This window comes from Palaemon carinicauda, chromosome 6 (assembly GCF_036898095.1).
Source record: "Palaemon carinicauda isolate YSFRI2023 chromosome 6, ASM3689809v2, whole genome shotgun sequence".
NCBI classification, from domain to species: Eukaryota; Metazoa; Arthropoda; class Malacostraca; order Decapoda; family Palaemonidae; genus Palaemon; species Palaemon carinicauda.
The window spans coordinates 164,801,572-164,818,829 of NC_090730.1; the positions used below are offsets into that span (position 1 = coordinate 164,801,572).

Here is a 17,258-nt window from a genome sequence, read left to right on the forward strand (position 1 = left end):
CATTCGTTGCTACGAATGGACCCAGGGTGTAGCAGTACTCGTAAAGAGACTGGACATCTTTGAGATAGAATGATGCGAACACTGACTTGCTTCTCCAATAGGTTGCATCCATAACACTCTGCAGAGAACGGTTCTGTTTGAAGGCCACTGAAGTAGCCACAGCTCTCACTTCATGTGTCCTTACCTTCAGCAAAGCAAGGTCTTCTTCCTTCAGATGAGAATTTGCTTCTCTAATCAGAAGCCTGATGTAGTAAGAAACTGAGTTCTTAGACATTGGTAGAGTAGGCTTCTTGATAGCACACCATAAGGCTTCTGATTGTCCTCGTAATGGTTTTGACCTTCTCAGATAGTACTTAAGAGCTCTAACTGGGCAAAGTACTCTCTCCAGTTCGTTCCCCACCATGTTGGACAGGCTTGGGATCTCGAACGACTTAGGCCAAGGACGGGAAGGAAGCTCGTTTTTAGCCAAAAAACCGAGCTGCAAGGAACATGTAGCCGTTTCAGATGTGAAACCTATGTTCCTGCTGAAGGCGTGGATCTCACTTACTCTTTTACCTGTTGCTAAGCACACGAGTTAAAGAGTTTTTAATGTGAGGTCCTTAAAAGAGGCTGATTGGAGCGGTTCAAATCCTGATGACATTAGGAACCTTAGGACCACGTCTAGATTCCAGCCTGGAGTGGACAACCGACGTTCCTTTGAGGTCTCAAAAGACCTAAGGAGGTCCTGTAGATCTTTGTTGGAGGAAAGATCCAAGCCTCTGTGGCGGAAAATCGCTGCCAACATACTTCTGTAACCCTTGATCGTAGGAGCTGATAGGGATCTTACGTTCCTTAGATGTAACAGGAAGTCAGCAATCTGGGTTACAGTGGTACTGGTTGAGGAAACTGCATTGGCCTTGCACCAGCTTCGGAAGACTTCCCATTAAGACTGATAGACTCTGAGAGTGGATGTCGTCCTTGCTCTGGCAATCGCTCTGGCTGCCTCCTTCGAAAAGCCTCTAGCTCTTGAGAGTCTTTCGATAGTCTGAAGGCAGTCAGACGAAGAGCGTGGAGGTTTGGGTGTACCTTCTTTACGTGAGGTTGACGCAGAAGGTCCACTCTAGGAGGAAGAGTCCTGGGAACGTCGACCAGCCATTGCAGTACCTCGGTGAACCATTCTCTCGCGGGCCAGAGGGGAGCAACCAACGTCAGCCGTGTCCCTTTGTGAGAGGCGAACTTCTGAAGTACCCTGTTGACAATCTTGAACGGCGGGAATGCATACAGGTCGAGATGGGACCAATCCAGCAGAAAGGCATCCACGCGAACTGCTGCTGGGTCTGGAATCGGAGAACAATACAAGAGGAGCCTCTTGGTCATCGAGGTAGCGAATAGATCTATGGTTGGCTGACCCCACAGGGCCCAAAGTCTGCTGCAAACATTGTTGTGAAGGGTCCACTCTGTGGGGAAGACCTGACCCTTCCGGCTGAGGCGATCTGCCATGACATTCATATCGCCCTGAATGAGCCTCGTTACCAGCGTGAGCTTTCGATCTTTTGACCAAATGAGGAGGTCCCTTGCGATCTCGAACAACTTCCTCGAATGAGTCCCTCCCTGCTTGGAGATGTAAGCCAAGGCTGTGGTGTAGTCGGAGTTCACCTCCACCACCTTGTTAAGCTGGAGGGACTTGAAGTTTATCAAGGCCAGATGAACTGCCAACAACTCCTTGCAATAGATGTGAAGTGTCCTTTGCTCCTGATTCCATGTTCCCGAGCATTCCTGTCCGTCCAGTGTCGCACCCCAGCCCGTGTCCGATGCGTCCGAGAAGAGACGGTGGTCGGGGGTCTGAACAGCCAATGGTAGACCTTCCTTGAGAAGAATGCTGTTCTTCCACCACGTTAGAGTAGACCTCATCTCTTCGGAAACAGGAACTGAGCCCGTCTCCAGTGTCATGTCCTTTATCCAGTGAGCAGCTAGATGATACTGAAGGGGGCGGAGGTGGAGTCTCCCTAACTCGATGAACAGGGCCAGCGATGAAAGTGTCCCTGTTAGACTCATCCACTGCCTGACTAAGCATCGGTTCCTTCTCAGCATGCTCTGGATGCATTCTAGGGCTTGGAAGATCCTTGGGGCCGACGGACAAGTCCGAAAAGCTCGACTCTGAAGATCCATACCCAAGGAGACAATGGTCTGGGATGGAACGAGCTGAGACTCCTCAAAATTGACCAGGAGGCCCAGTTCCTTGGTCAGATCCATAGTCCATTTGAAAATCTCCAGACAGCGACGACTTGTGGGAGCTCTTAAAAGCCAGTCGTCTGACGGAGCCGGACACAAGATCATGATACTGCTGCACAGTCTGTAAACTGTCAATCATGGGCAAGCGAGGAAGTACAGTGACAACCCGAATCTGTCTAGACTGTCTGGGTCGTACAGACAACTCCTTAACGGGTTGCTGAGGTTGCCGCACTGCGTCACAACAAGTCCCTTCTGTTGGTTGTTGAACGTCTTCCCCGTGACACATTGACTCCGTAAACAAAAAATCCTCTAACAAGGACTAAGCTTGGACTGCATGTCATGCAACACAGCTCAAGGTCTATGGGAGCAGGTGTGGTAACAGACGGGATTAGCGGCTGAAGTGGAACCATTACCTTCCCTGTAAGCATGTTATGCTTAAATAAAAGTCCATAAGAGGTTATGCAGCTAAAGGCTCCCTCCAAATGACAGAGTCCTCAAGGGAATATCAGAAGGAGGGAGAAAAGAACTTTCTCATCTACAGGGACCTTATCCTAGAAAAGCTAAGTTCTCTGAGTGAGGGTTCACTGGTGCAAAAGCAGCAGACTAGAAGGCAACGTTATGAAACTGCTTGACAGTCTAGTGAGTTGGCAACAACCCAAGATGTGTTGAGAAGCATGCGGTAAGGTATGCAGAGCATGATGTATGCAGAGTATGCTGTATGCAGAGCATGCTGTATGTAGAGCATGTTGTATGCAGAGCATGCTGAATGCAGAGCATGCTGTATGCAGAGCATGTTGTATGCAGAGCATGCTGAATGCAGAGCATGCTGAATGCTGAGCATGTAGTAAGCAGAGCCTGCTGTAAGGAAAGCAGAGCGTGTGCATGGCGTTTAACATTTCTCAGAAATTCCATGACCAGTGCTAGAGTGCTTTATGCATGCTTGCATGGGGTTTAAACCATGGTATGAAAATGGAGGTAAGGTATGCTGAACAGCAGAGTCAGAACGAGCTGGAACAACAATAGTTGTGGTTTCCTCTTCAAGACTCCGATGAGGGAACACCTGAGGCTCAGTCTGCAAAGGCTGAATAAAAGACAAGCAGAAGGAAGGCGCATGGGTGGAGGAGGCTGACTCCTAGCATGAGTGGTTGAACCCAAGGGTTGCGCTTGCTGAGTGGTTGGCGGAAGCGGAGTAGCAAGTTCCAGTTCCTGTGGTGTGAGCGGAGCGCGATGAGGAAGAGGCTGCGCAGAACAAGGTAAATGTCTCGCAAGCTGAGGCTCCTGAGGCGCAAGGCTAAGGTGTTGTGGTGCTTGCCTTGTGGAGGGTTGAACTCGCTGCAGCAAGAGCTGAGGAGACTGACTCATGGACGGGAGAGGTTGTTGTACCTCAACCGAGTGTTGCATCACTGGTGGAGCAGCAAGTGGAGGCGGAGGAAGAGAGGTATAATCCTCCTGATCCCAATGTAAAGGTTGCCTTAAGGAAGGCGGAGGCTGAACACCACAGGGAACAGCAAACTCAGCACGTGGCTCAACATCGTACGCCTGGCAGGTGGAACTGCTGGCAGGTGGTACTGCGATCAGGCGGAGCGAGTGTAGGTGGAGGGAGTGTAGGCGGAGGCGGAGGAGCAACACTCTCAGCCCGACACTCACGCATCAAGTCCGAAAGCTGTGCTTGCATGGACTGTAGTAGAGTCCACAACATCGTACGCCTGGCAGATGGTACTGTGATCAGGCGGAGCGAGTGTAGGTGGAGGGAGTGTAGGCGGAGGCGGAGGAGCAACACTCTCAGCCCGACACTCACGCATCAAGTCCGAAAGCTGTGCTTGCATGGACTGTAGTAGAGTTCACAACATCGTACGCCTGGCAGGAGGTACTGTGATCAGGCGGAGCGATCATAGGCGGGGGGGAGTGTAGGCGGAGGCGGAGGCGCAACACTCTCAGCCCGACACTCACGCATCAAGACCGAAAGTTGTGACTGTATGGACTGCAGTAGAGTTAACTTGGGGTCGGCAGACACTAAGTTCTGCTGAGGTAAAGCCTTAACAGCAGAGATCTGTTGTGGCAAAACCTTACTCCTCTTAGGCGGAGTGTAATCAACTAATGACTGAGGAGAGTCAGAGCTAACCCAATGACTGCATTCGGGTTGTGAACTTTAACTTCGTACGTCTGGCATAGGTCTGGACTTAACGTTTAAGAGGTCTTGAGACCTGAGACCAGCGTTACTCTGCCTTTATTTTCTCCCCTAATCTCTTCTGCAGACGAGCAAAATAAGGGCTCAATCGTCTGCGGGTGGGAGTGACGGTCTCGGTAAGACACGCCCACAACCACCGAGAATACTTCTGTGCGCCGATCAAGGCCTGCTGAACCCTTATGCCCTTCGACATTGCTTCTCCCCTGGGCTTGGGAGCTTGCAAGAGGTCCCGGACTGGGAGGACGACTGGCGCGCACAAAAGTACCCTCACGCACTAATCACTTATCACTTTGATTTCTGTTTGCACTTATTTCACTGAACTCGAAACTTTAAGTGGTTTGTACCTGAAATACGCAATTCTATCCTTTCTCAAAGTTAGTAATTGCGAAAACAGAATTACAATGTAACAGAAAAATCTAATGAAAGATAATTCAGTGGTTGGAAAGAGACTAAACACTAGATCACTCTAGAAACGTTTAGTTTCTTCCCCTAAAGAGACTAGGGAGAAGAGCAAAAACGATAACGACGTTACTCGTACGCCTGGCAGGCTTGAATGAAACGTTTATCCTCTTTCTCCCTCCGTCTCTATCTCTCTCTCTCTCTCTCTCTCTTGACTTAGAACCTGAGAGAAGAGCCCAATCATATATATCGTTAAAACATATTATTGTTAAAGGAAAAAACTGAAAAGTTCCTTTATTAGGATCAAAACCATTAAGTTAAGAAAGAAAGAACAAAACGCTAGACACGGTTACTCTTACTGCAACGTGAAACCGTGAACATTCTTTCTCTATCGTAACGATAGAGTGCAAGTTGAACGTTCTGAACGTCAACAACTGCAGAGACAAAACAAAACGTTAGTTCAACTTTGAAAACAGTACGAGACTGTCAAAGAAAATCTTTCAAACTCTGTGGTGGAAATAGCATAATATGTTAACAGGTAAAACCGAAATGACGGGCTCAAAGTTTATTAACTTCGGTAAAAGACCGCCTACTATTAGGAAGGTCGAATATAAACAAATATAAAAATTAATTTTAATGAGTTTATAATAAAAGGAAGTTAATCGAAGAGGCCTATAAGAGGCGGAGAGATATAAAATAAATCTATAACTTTGTAAGCAAAATTAAGAAAGAGAGTCTATACTCTCTTAGACACCAACACTTCCGTCTAAGGGAAGGGTCGGCCATTGAAAGGTGAACGAGAGTTCATACTCTCTCGTCACCATAATTAATCAAATTAATTCCAAAAGCTAACTAAGCTAATATAGAAGTTTCCAGTAAAGCGACAGCCGAAATCAAAGAGAAATACTTCACCAAAGTCGTGAAAATACTCCAAGAACATAAGCGTATCCCAGAACGTCTTGCCGGAAGCACGACAGAGGAATAATTGAGGAGGTGTCAACAAGAAGTACTTGAGTACCTGGCCACAGGTGGCGCTGGTAATTACACCCCCTTCTAGTATTGTGATAGCTGGCGTATCCCTCCATAGAATTCTGTCGGGCAACGGAGTTGACAGCTACATGATTATCGGGTAAGTTTAATATTGAAAACTCAGCTGTTGAAATTTATAACGAGGTTTCGGTAATTACTGGCAGGTGGCGGGGAAGCCCCTGCCACCCACCAACTCACCGAGGACTGTATTCACTTTGACCTTCACCTTGCCGACTGAAATTTTGGTGAGTATCTATTCTGACAAAATTGGAACTGAAACCAGACACCTTCAACCTTTAGTGCACTCAAACAGCAAAGAAGCAAATCATATGGATTGTTGGTTACTTCCTGGAGTGAGATGGAGAATATCTCAAACGTGGAGTCATATACAGACAGGTTCTGAGCTCTAGCTATGAACTAAGGAACAAAGGAAAAGAAGACATTTCCCCATCCCTCTGCATGAGAAGCCATAAATGAAAAGCCGTGAATTTCGCCTATCCATCTTGCTGAAGCCAGGGCAAGCAGAAAAACCGTATGAAGCATTAGATCTTGTCGAATGTTTGCCTCAAAGGTCCATATGGAGCCTTCTTCAGGAAGCTACGAACTCTTGTGATGTTCCATGATGTTGGTTCAAGTTCTCTTGGAGACAAAGACTAATCAAACCTTATCATGAGGACATCTTTCATGAAGAAGACAGATCCAGGCCCTTCAGTCTAAAGACTTGGCTTCAGGCCGAGTAATACCCATTCACTGATGAGACTGAACGGCGTTTCCCTCTGCGCCGGTAGACGAGGAAGTTCACCATTCATTATGAAGAGGCTCCAACCAGATAAGTACCCCTTCTATGACGCAAATCTGCAGAGGATGGCCCACTTTGACTGGCAGACTGCCACAAAGGACTTTGGAAATAAGGTATCCAGACATCTCTCATGCAGTGCCTTGCAACAAACAGTCTGGATAGTCTTCATCCATGAAGAAGACAGACATCACTGCATTGTGGTGCCTCTGCAAGTGTGACCAGCAAAGCAGGTTGGGCCATTTCGGTAGGTTTCTTGGAACCTTGGTCAGGAGCATCACAAGGCCTGAGTACCATTCTGTTTAGGGCCATTTGGCGGGCATCTATCAAGTGGAGTGCACATGAACAGTTGATTCTTTTCTAGAGTAGTGTTCGCTAGTTGGAGATTGCACACAAGGAGTTGGGCACAAGCAAATAACAGCAATCTCAGGAAATGGTGAGATTTCGTCAACAGGAGAGTAAGTGAGAAAACAGGCGAATGTTTTGTTAACAGTAAAGAGAAAGTTAACAATATTAAGTTCAGACTTAAGTGAGTATCTTCTCTCAGGAGATCACGCTAACAGAGGGGCACTCATGAACAGGAGATTGGAGACCGTGGAGAAACAGAAGAGTAAGTGCAATCAGGAGATTGTGTGCCAACAGGTAGCAATCCTGTTCCAATGATTACGTTCTACCAGGACAGCCTGTGCGCACATGAACGAGGAAAATTTCATTACCAGATGAATTTTAGCTAACTGGAAAGCAAGCACATGGGCAAAGAGGTGATTGGTAAAGTTCAGATGACTGCATGCTCACTGGGGAGCACACATGCCAAAATATGAGCAAATGCACACAATAGTGAGCATGCGCCAACTGTTGTTCAGTGTTTAGAGTAAAAAGGCTGAGCCCTCAAAATGGTGAACGTGTGCAAGCGTATATATGAGAGCAGGCTCAGATGAGTGCATGTCAAAAATTTAGCCTGTACACACTTACAGTCAGGATCAGATGATTGTGCTCTCAACAGGTGAATAAGCACAATGTCTCGTGAAGATAGGATGATCTTTGCCATCCTCTCCGATGGAAGTCTTCGAAGGATTAGAGTAAGTTTCCTCAATAAACAGGTTAAACCCCTGAGGGAACTCTGCTGGCATTCACTCCTCTTCACCTTAAGAGGGTGGGTACCATGGGACTCAACTGCAGAAGACAAGATCGAAAGAATTGGGCTAGGTGGAGATGGAGGCCATTGGCATTTCTTTTCCTTACCCGAAGTGATTCCTTAATAGGGGATGGCAGTGATGTGGAAGGTGAGGATCAGTGATAAACTGCAACTTCCGGAGTCTTGATTTGGACCGAGAAGGTCATATCGGTAGCTTCCTCTGCAGGGGCAGCAAGGAAAGCAGAGCACAAAGGGAGACCTAGTCTTAGATGTAGCTAAGGCTTGTAGGAGCTTCTCCATTGAGAGAATAACCTCAAGCCCAAAGGAAGGCCACAGCCTCTTAGATGTAGCTATGGCTTGCAGGAGCGGGGACTACCTATTTCTCTGGGGGAAGTAGAAGGCCTGCCGCAGTCTGAGCTTGTCCAAAAGCTAAATCTGAGTCCTCGTCATTCTTTGTCACCCAACTACAGAAGGTTTGGATGCCTGAGTACCAGGATGAGAAGAAAGGTTTAGCAGATTTCTTCACCTTCAAGGAAGACATTAAAGGCAGGGAATCTTGTTGTGCCTTTTTCTTCCTCCTCTTGCCATACTGCGTGATCGCAGCAAACAATCATGACCCCTGCAAAAAGGGCACAATGAATGGGGATTCACAGAGCTCTTGCTCATTAGAGCTTCATTTGAAACCCAGTACTGTATGCCTGGGCAGGACCATTCCACTCTCACAGTCCCACAACAATCTACAAGAAAAAAAAAAACAGTGTAAATACCTTGTAGTATAGCCAAGTTTGTCACACCGGGAATACATCCATACTAAAAGTGACTACTCAATGAGCTGGCATGGAGGCAGTAGTTCCCTGCCACCAGATAGTAAATACAAACACCTCGTTATATATATTAACAGCAGAGTTTCTAGCTTTGCTGACATTCTATTTGCACCAGCTACCTGTTGAGATACTACTGCTAGTGTTATTGGATCCTTTGACTAGCCAGACTGTACTACATTGGACCATTCTCTCTGGTTACGGCTAATTTTCCTTTTGCCTACACATACGCTGAATAGTCTGGCCTATTCTTTGTAAATTCTCCTCTCTCCTCATACATCTGACAACACTGAGATTACCAAAAACATTTTCCTTGCTCAAAAGGTTAACTACTGTACTGTAATTGTTCAGTGGTCACTTTCCTCTCGGTAAGGATAGAGGAGACTCCTTAGCAATGGTAAGCAGCTCTTCTAGGAGGACACTCCAAAATCAAACCATTGTTCTCTAGTCTTGGATAGCGCCATAGCTTCTGTACCATGGTCTTTCACTGTCTTGGGGTAGAGTTCTCTAGCTTGAGGGTACACTCAGGCACACTATTCTATCTTGTGTTTCTTCCTTTTGTTTTTATTAAAGTTTTATAGTTTATATATGAAAGATTTATTTTAATGTTGCTATTCTTGACATATTCTAAAGTATTTTAATTGTTAATTATTTTTCTTGTAGTTCCTCATTTCCTTTCCTCAATGAGCTGTTTTTCCTGTCGAATCCCTCTGGTTTATAGCATTCTGCTTTTCCAACTAGGGATGTAGCTTAGCAAATATAAATAATAATAATAAAGCACGAAGATTCGTACTCGTGTAGGAACAAATTATTCAATCTATTGTCTCTCTAAGGTTAACAGAATTGGCATGTTTTTAGGTACATATATAAACAACATATTGGGGTTTTGAATGTGTGTAGATGTGGTGCTAAGAAGAAATGTATGATGGCTGATCTTTCTAGGGAGAGAAAGCATTTAATGAAACTAAAGTGAAAGGTAAGAGCGTACAACTGGAATGGGATGGACAAAAAGTGAAGGTAAATGAATGGCACAGAGCTAAGGAGGGAGTAATGCTTGAAGTAGTGACACTAAGGCTGCATGGGTAAGAAAGAGTATGGCAGGAGTACAACTTCTGATAGTGAGTGCAATTGGTCCAGGAATGAAGAGGAATGAAATTGAAAGAGAAAGCATTCTCTTGTAGAATTGTGTTTGGAGAAAGACTTGGCTGTTAGATATACAGTTTCTAAAGAAATTTAAGAAAAGGGAAATGTTTAGGAAGAGTTGCTAGATCGTGTGATAGTACAGAGCACAGATAAGATCAAGCTGCCTGATTGAGGACGAGGCTGGATAGTTGATCAAACTTATGATTGCGGTAGGTTGGTGAAGAGGGAGTGAGAATATGACTGCAAAGAAATGAGGACTAATCATTATCATAAGAAGGATGAAAGAAAGAGGAGCAAAGAAGGAGAATATAAACAAACTGTGGGTGAGGTTAAAAGAGACAAGGGTGGAAGAAGTACATGAGGGTTTGTAAAATTCTATCATGGAGCGATACACATAGTAAAGAATGTTTTAAAGCATTATTCATTGTGAATAACTACTTCACCATTATCAGACAATGCATATTTCTTGAACATCTCCAATTTCCCTTCAATTTGCTACTTACCAATCTGAAATTTATTTTGATCATTTGTTTAAGTGCTTTGAAACCCCATTCTCCCTTATCCCCGGCTTCGAGGTCTAAAACCCGCTGGAATGACGTAAGAGCTGTTCTCGGATCATCTTCTTTAAGGGCTTTGCTGTTATAGTACTGGTTTTCTAAATCAACATCTGGCTCGCTGTTACTATCTTCTGAATATTCCTGTTGGTGGATATAAAAAAAATTAGAATATTTCATGACAGAAAAAGTCATATCTTGATGAAAGAACAAAAAAGTAATCTAAAAAATACACCCTGAGCACATAACAAAAATGTATATCTTTTACTCTAAAATTAAATGCAAAATAATGTGAGCATAAAGGTTATCTTAAGACAAGGAGACATAGAAAACTTTTCGTATCCTTTCATAAATATACAGTACAATAATTTCAGTTACCTTGATAATACTTTAGTTAAAATTGCCTTAAATATAGAAATGGAAAAATAAGCTGGATTAGGACCTATATTACATACACACTATATGGAACTCTTTATTGTGAATGGGAACAATGTCCCGTCACCCATTTTAAGGGGTGACTGTGTATTCCTGAAGTAAAAAGACTTCTGACATCTCTCTTTACCTTTCCCAAGGCCTCACAACCATGATAAGAAGAGTAAGGAGGTGGAGGAAGACGAGCTCAAAGACTAGAAAGACAAGACCATGGAAGCACATTTATTCCCGCTCTTAACATGTCACTCCTGCAGAGGGCATAGTCATAGGAGGTGCTAAAACATGCCTGTGAGTCAGGAACAACAGAAGGGAAGCCCACTACTGAAGCATGGATCTAAGCAGCAACAGGAACAACAAAGGGAACAATAAGGAAGCAGTGTCTAAAATGAACACCATCACAGGAGGTCAGAAATTCTACTCAGCTTGCATGTGGCATGAAGGCAAAGATCCTTAGACCAAAAAGAGACAACTTTTAAACAAGATAAATCCTACCCAAAGAAGAGAGAACACTAACACACAAGTCCAGCTTGGACTATCCGCAGAATAACAATAAAACACTCTCAGGACATGAAGGTGGTGTACATAAAACCATAAGCCCAAAAACACTAGAACAGACAACAAACAATCTGAACCTTTGTCCGGAGAGCTACCAAGCATGTGCTAAGGAGCAGAGGAGCTGAAGAACCAAGCTATGTATTGTGCGACGGTTGGGCTCCATCATGCACAAACAATAGTAGCGTTTGAGTACAGGTGGTGCACTTGCACATGTGTTGAGCTTGATCAACAAATACATCAGAACTGCAGGTATATTAGATACCAAAGTCTTGAACAGTATTTTAAATTTCTACCTATATTTCTACTGCTAGCATCTGATGCTTAAAGATAATTTAATTTTTCAATGTGAACCAAACGGCATTAGTTATTTACAGCCCCATACATGGAATAAAATAAAAATATCCAGGCTTATTTAGTACTAATATTTCATAGCTGTACTAACTCCTTATATTATGAATACTATCATGGTGTCACAGCTGGGTCATAGCCAGCAAGGACTGCCATTAGCTTGAATGTGAGTTAAAAGCGATCATAATGAATAAGGTTTTGTACATAAGCCTGGAAATTTGCTGTAGGCTATCAAATATCACATCATAAACAGCCTATGCCTGGAAACTATGACTGCGAACAGCTAAAGTGATGAGGCTTTTCAAGACAGAAACTAATATTCTTTAAAGATGATTAATTGAGTATATAATATTAGCTGTAGATATATAAAAATCATCCATACTTGCAGTAATGATGTATTATCTATTTCATTTATTGCTGTATGTATGTCTCCCGTAAAATAAATACAACCCCTATGTACTTATGTATACATAGTATTATCATGTTATCATACATATTTAATCACAGCATCATTAAGTGTGGCAATAGCCCGAGGACACTTTACCGCCTCTGGGCATCACGCACATGCTTGTAATTTCATTTGAAATCCACAACAAACACACTTTCTGCCTGTTGTATCTCATTCTTTTTATTGCACCTTCTCAATGGAAATTACGTTATTTCAAGATGGTGTGCCCTTCCGAACCTTGCAAGAAAGCCCCCTGACATTAGTAAGACAAGTAAATAACATGAACCTAGCCTTGTCAGGAAGTCCGACAAAGAATAACAAACGGAGGGCTGAAGTTGGCCAATTCTTGGCCTAATGCCAAGTAGCCTGGTATAGCATAAGCTATATCATGAAAAAGACTAGGGTAGGCGAGTACTGTAACACTACCACTGCATTTTGGAGTCCAACCATTCATGTTTTTCTTTTATTTTTGTGAAAAATAGTTAAAGGTAAATTTCCCTCAAAGTTAAATTGAATACTGATGTCAATGTGCAATGAAATTCTATATGAATGACCAGTAAGGAGCCATCATACAACTTGCAAGAGAACAGACAATGACATCTCTAGAACCTTCCCTGAAATCAGTAGCTTTTGCATTGGGGAGGCCAATAAGAAATCCTAATACCTTTAGTAAAACCTATTGGGTCAAATTGGTTTAATGGGGCTCTAGACCTAATCGGGTATGATTTGAAATGCTAGGTTAGATTACTTTGTATCCCTGCTTCCCTTTTATTTCATTCCATTCTCACACCCTATATCATTATGTTTTAGATAGATATATATATATATATATATATATATATATATATATATATATATATATATATATATATATACTGTATATAATAAATTCCTAACTTAGGATGGCACTGTATTCTGGAGTTGTAAACACGATTTTCCTACATTTTAGTGATTCAAATGACTGATCTTTTAAGTGAAATTAGTAGTTTTAGATATAGAAGACCTCTTGCAAGGCTAACATTAGTGAATGATCACACTGGGAAACTGTTTCCTAAACTGGAAAAACATAAAATGAGAAATATAAGGAGACATTATAACATAACCTAACCTAGGGCTTGGGTCCAGACCTGATCGAGTGGGCCTTTGACTTCCGTGGACCGGATCGCCCTCACCTAACCCAGGATGCCATATCACTTTGAAAACCTTGAATAAAACAACTATATATTTTGATTAGGCCTATTACCCTTACTTTGATCAGAATCAGAAGTTTAAAGAGTACCACGAGGATCAACCAAAAGATACATCATTGTAATTAAATTGTTTACCGATCTCCCTAACCAAAAACCTGGTTCTCCACTATTCTTAATCTTGGACAAAGACATTTTCCTTTGAAAATGTAAAATACTGACAACACAATGTCAAAATAATTTGAAACAAACTATAAGAATGACAATTTTTTTTTCAAACTCCCTTGTACCTAGCCTTGGTTAGGTAAGGATGGAAGTACTGTATTAGGTTAGGTGGGAGTGTCTGGTTAGGTGGGAGTGTCTGGTTAGGTTAGGTGGGAGTGTCTGGTTAGGTTAGGTGGGAGTGTTTAGTTAGATTAGGCGATTGTGTTAGGTTAATTTGGAACCTTAGGTTTAATCATATAACTGTTTCGCCTTTGAAATACTGTATAATGTTTTAGTTGAAACATCTTGCGACTCGAGTGTCTTTAATAACTTGAAAATATGGATTTCTGCTAGTCTTTAGAATTGTTCTAATTACCTATAAATACATCAGGAACACTTAATATATTTAGCTTGAGTTATTGTACTTGTTTATAAATTTATGGATCACGATTAAGTAGTTAGGTCACCAAAGACAAGCATTTACCAGCGCGTGAATAATTAGCGATAGTTAGATGGAGCAATATTAGCGTAAACATCAAAAATTTTAAATAATTTTTATTTTTCCTAACATACTCACCGAGAACTACTTTTCTTTGGAGTCACTTGTGATCTCTCAATCTCGACCAAGGTTTTTCCCGCCGTTACCCCCCTTACTCCATTCTATATAGGTTTACCCCCGCCGCCAGAGGATGCGCCCTGAGGGCAGGATTAGGACAGGTCACTGCCTCTCTGGGTCAGCATCGCCATTAAGTTTGTCGCTTAGCCCAACTTGGCAATGGAAGGATGGCACTCGGGGATGGAAGGGAGGGCCATTACCCGAAAAGTAGTTCTCGGTGAGTATGTTAGGAAAAATAAAAATTATTTAAAATTTTTGATTTGTTCCGACACAAATACTCACCGAGAACTACTTTTCTTTGGAGACTTATACTTTAGGAGGCGGGAGTGTCATTCTGCCACTTGGCTCGGCACGTAGTGCCTAGAGGGCTATGGAATGCGGGGCCTATCAGAGAGCGGAGAGAGGGTAACTGCGGAACCTTACGCTATTATCTAAGACTCACCTCTTAAATTTCTTCTGTTGATTTTCTCCTGATGAAGTAGCGAAGAATTTATTCCCCGTTGGGGACATCTTCTAGCCTACCGCTACACAGATTGGAGGGCGGCGATGACTGTCCCAATGGAGAACCCGTCCAAGGATTTTCTTGAATAATCCTTGAGGTAGTGGGCAGTAAAGGTCGACTGGTGCGACCAAGTGCCAGCTTGCAGGATCTGTCCCACCGCCATGTTTCTCTCAAAGGCCAAGGAGGTGCTCAGGCCCCTGATGTCATGGGGGCGGGGAGTGCCTGGCACTGCCATTTTATCCTCTTCATAGGTTCTAGCGATGACTTGTCTCAGCCAGAAGGAAATGGTGTTCTTGGAGACTTGTTTCTTATTAACACCTGTGGAGACGAAGAGGTTCTTGGCACCTGGTCGGAGATGAGCCGTCCTTTCCAGGTACTTTCTGAGCGTCCTTACTGGGCATAACTTCAAGTCTTCTGTATTGCCTGTCTTGGGAATGGCCGGAATTGAGAAACCTTCAAATCTCGGGTCCCAGACTGCTGGGTTCCGAGTCTTCGCCACAAAGGAGGGTACGAACTTGAAGGACACTTCCTTCCACCCTTTGGAGTGCGCAACGTCGTAAGACAGACCATGGATCTCGCCCACTCTCTTGGCCGAAGCCAAGGCTAGCAAGAAGACGGTCTTGAGGGTGAGGTCTTTGTCCCCGATATCTTTCAGGGGTTCAAAGGGAGGACGACTTAGCATTTTCAGGACCTTGGCCAGGTCCCACCTGGGCACTCTCCTAGCTTGAGGGGGGCAGGACTGCTCGAAACTCCTAATCAGCATCGCTATGTGTCTCGAGGTCCCCAGGTCGATGCCTTTCAGGAGGAAGACTTGGCGTAAGGCTGCCCGTACTCCTTTAATGGCTGGGATTAACATTCCTACTTCATCCCTAAGGTACACGAGAAACTCAGCTATGTCCGGGACCGAAGCTTTAAGCGGTCTTATGTGTTTCTCCGAGCACCACTTCGTAAAGGCGGCCCACTTCGCCTGGTATACCACGGTAGAGGATTTTCTTAGGTATAGGGACATTCTCTTAGCTGTGGAGGAGGAGTACCCCTCCTTCTTCAAGAGCCGCTCGATAGTCTCCAGGCGTGAAGGCGAAGAGAGAGAGGGTTGTCGTGGAACTTGAGGAAGTGAGGTTGACGCAGCAGGTCTGACCTGGCGGGCAGAGGCCAAGGTGGTTGGCTCGCCAGGTCTTTTAGATCCGCGAACCACTCTCTCTCCGGCCACCAGGGCGCTACCAAAGTCATCCTTAGGTTTTGGGAGGCTCTTACTCTGTTGAGTACCTGCCTTATCAGCGTGAAGGGGGGAAAAGCGTACACGTCCAAGTTGTCCCACTTGTGCTGGAAGGCGTCTTCTAGGGCTGCTTTTTGGTCTGGTACCGGGGAGCAATAGACCGGTAGTTGGGCGTTGAGCTTTGTTGCAAAGAGGTCCATCACCGGGGAGCCCCAGCGTTGAATGATGAGTCTGGCTACTTCCGGGTGCAGGGACCACTCTGTCCCCACTATCTGACCCATTCTGCTGAGGCCGTCGGCTAGCACGTTTCTCTTCCCGGGGATGAACCTTGCTAGCAGTACCACCTGCTGCTCGTCCGCCCAATGCAGGATGCTTATGGTGAGGTCGCACAGTTCCTTCGATCTCATGCCCCCTTGCTTCTTTATGTAGGCCACCACCGTGGCGTTGTCGCACATTAACGCCACGGTGTTTCCCCTTAACCGACTTGCAAAGTGCAGACATGCCTTCTGGACTGCTTTTAGCTCTAGGACGTTGATGTGGAGATGCTTTTCGCTCTCCGACCAGGTACCGCTTGCTGTCTCTTCCCGAAGGTGGGCTCCCCACCCTTGGTTGGAGGCGTCTGTGAACAGGAGGTACTCGGGGGGACAGGACCCGAGGGGCATCCCCTTGAGGGAGTTCGACTGGCAGTGCCACCATTCTAGGGCTGTTCTCGCGTCTGGAAGGATAGGAATCAACGCCTTCTGAGCGCCTGTCTGGGACCAGAGGCTCTTGAGGTTCCATTGCACGGGTCTGAGCCGCATCTTCCCTTGGGGAACCAGTTTCTCTAATGAGACCAGGTGACCTATCAGTCTCTGCCAGTCTTTCGCCCTCCTGGAATGTTCTGACAGGAACGGCTGAATGATGTGATTGAGGTTCCGTATCCTGTCTTCCGAGGGGAAGACCTTCCCCTGCACGGTGTCCAACGTCATCCCCAAGTATCCCATTCTGTTGGATGGTGTTAAGTTCGATTTTTCCAGATTGATTATGATTCCCAGATGCCTGCAGAACTGGAGGAGGTTTCTCCCTTGCTCCTCCAAGAGGGCCTTTGAGTTGGAAAGGAGCAACCAGTCGTCTAGGTATCTGATGAGACGGCTACCTCGTTCGTGAACCCACACTGAGACTGTCGCGAAGACCCTCGTGAACACTTGAGGGGCCGTCGACAGGCCGAAGCAAAGGGTCTTGAACTGCAGGATCTGGGAACCCCATTTTACCCGGAGGAACTTCCGACTCGACGGGTGGACAGGGATCTGGAAGTATGAGTCCTTGAGGTCGACCGTCATCATGTAATCCTTCTCCCTCAAGGACATCAGGATGGTTTTCGGGGTGTCCATCTTGAAGTCCGTCTTCTCGACGAACTTGTTGAGGGCCGACAGGTCTATCACGGGTCTCCACCCCCCCGTTGCTTTCTCTACCAGGAACAGGCGGCTGTAGAAGC

The 17,258-nt window shown here is 44.9% G+C and overlaps 1 protein-coding gene across 1 annotated transcript in view; it reads right to left on the reverse strand.

Moving 5' to 3' along the window:
- Positions 1 to 17,258, reverse strand: part of LOC137642783 (COP9 signalosome complex subunit 2) — a 74,069-nt gene that overhangs the window by 36,049 nt on the left and 20,762 nt on the right. The window contains exon 2 of the mRNA XM_068375632.1: positions 10,226 to 10,420. Within this exon, the coding sequence (XP_068231733.1) occupies positions 10,226 to 10,420 (195 nt within the window). The remainder of the gene's footprint in view (positions 1 to 10,225; positions 10,421 to 17,258) is intronic.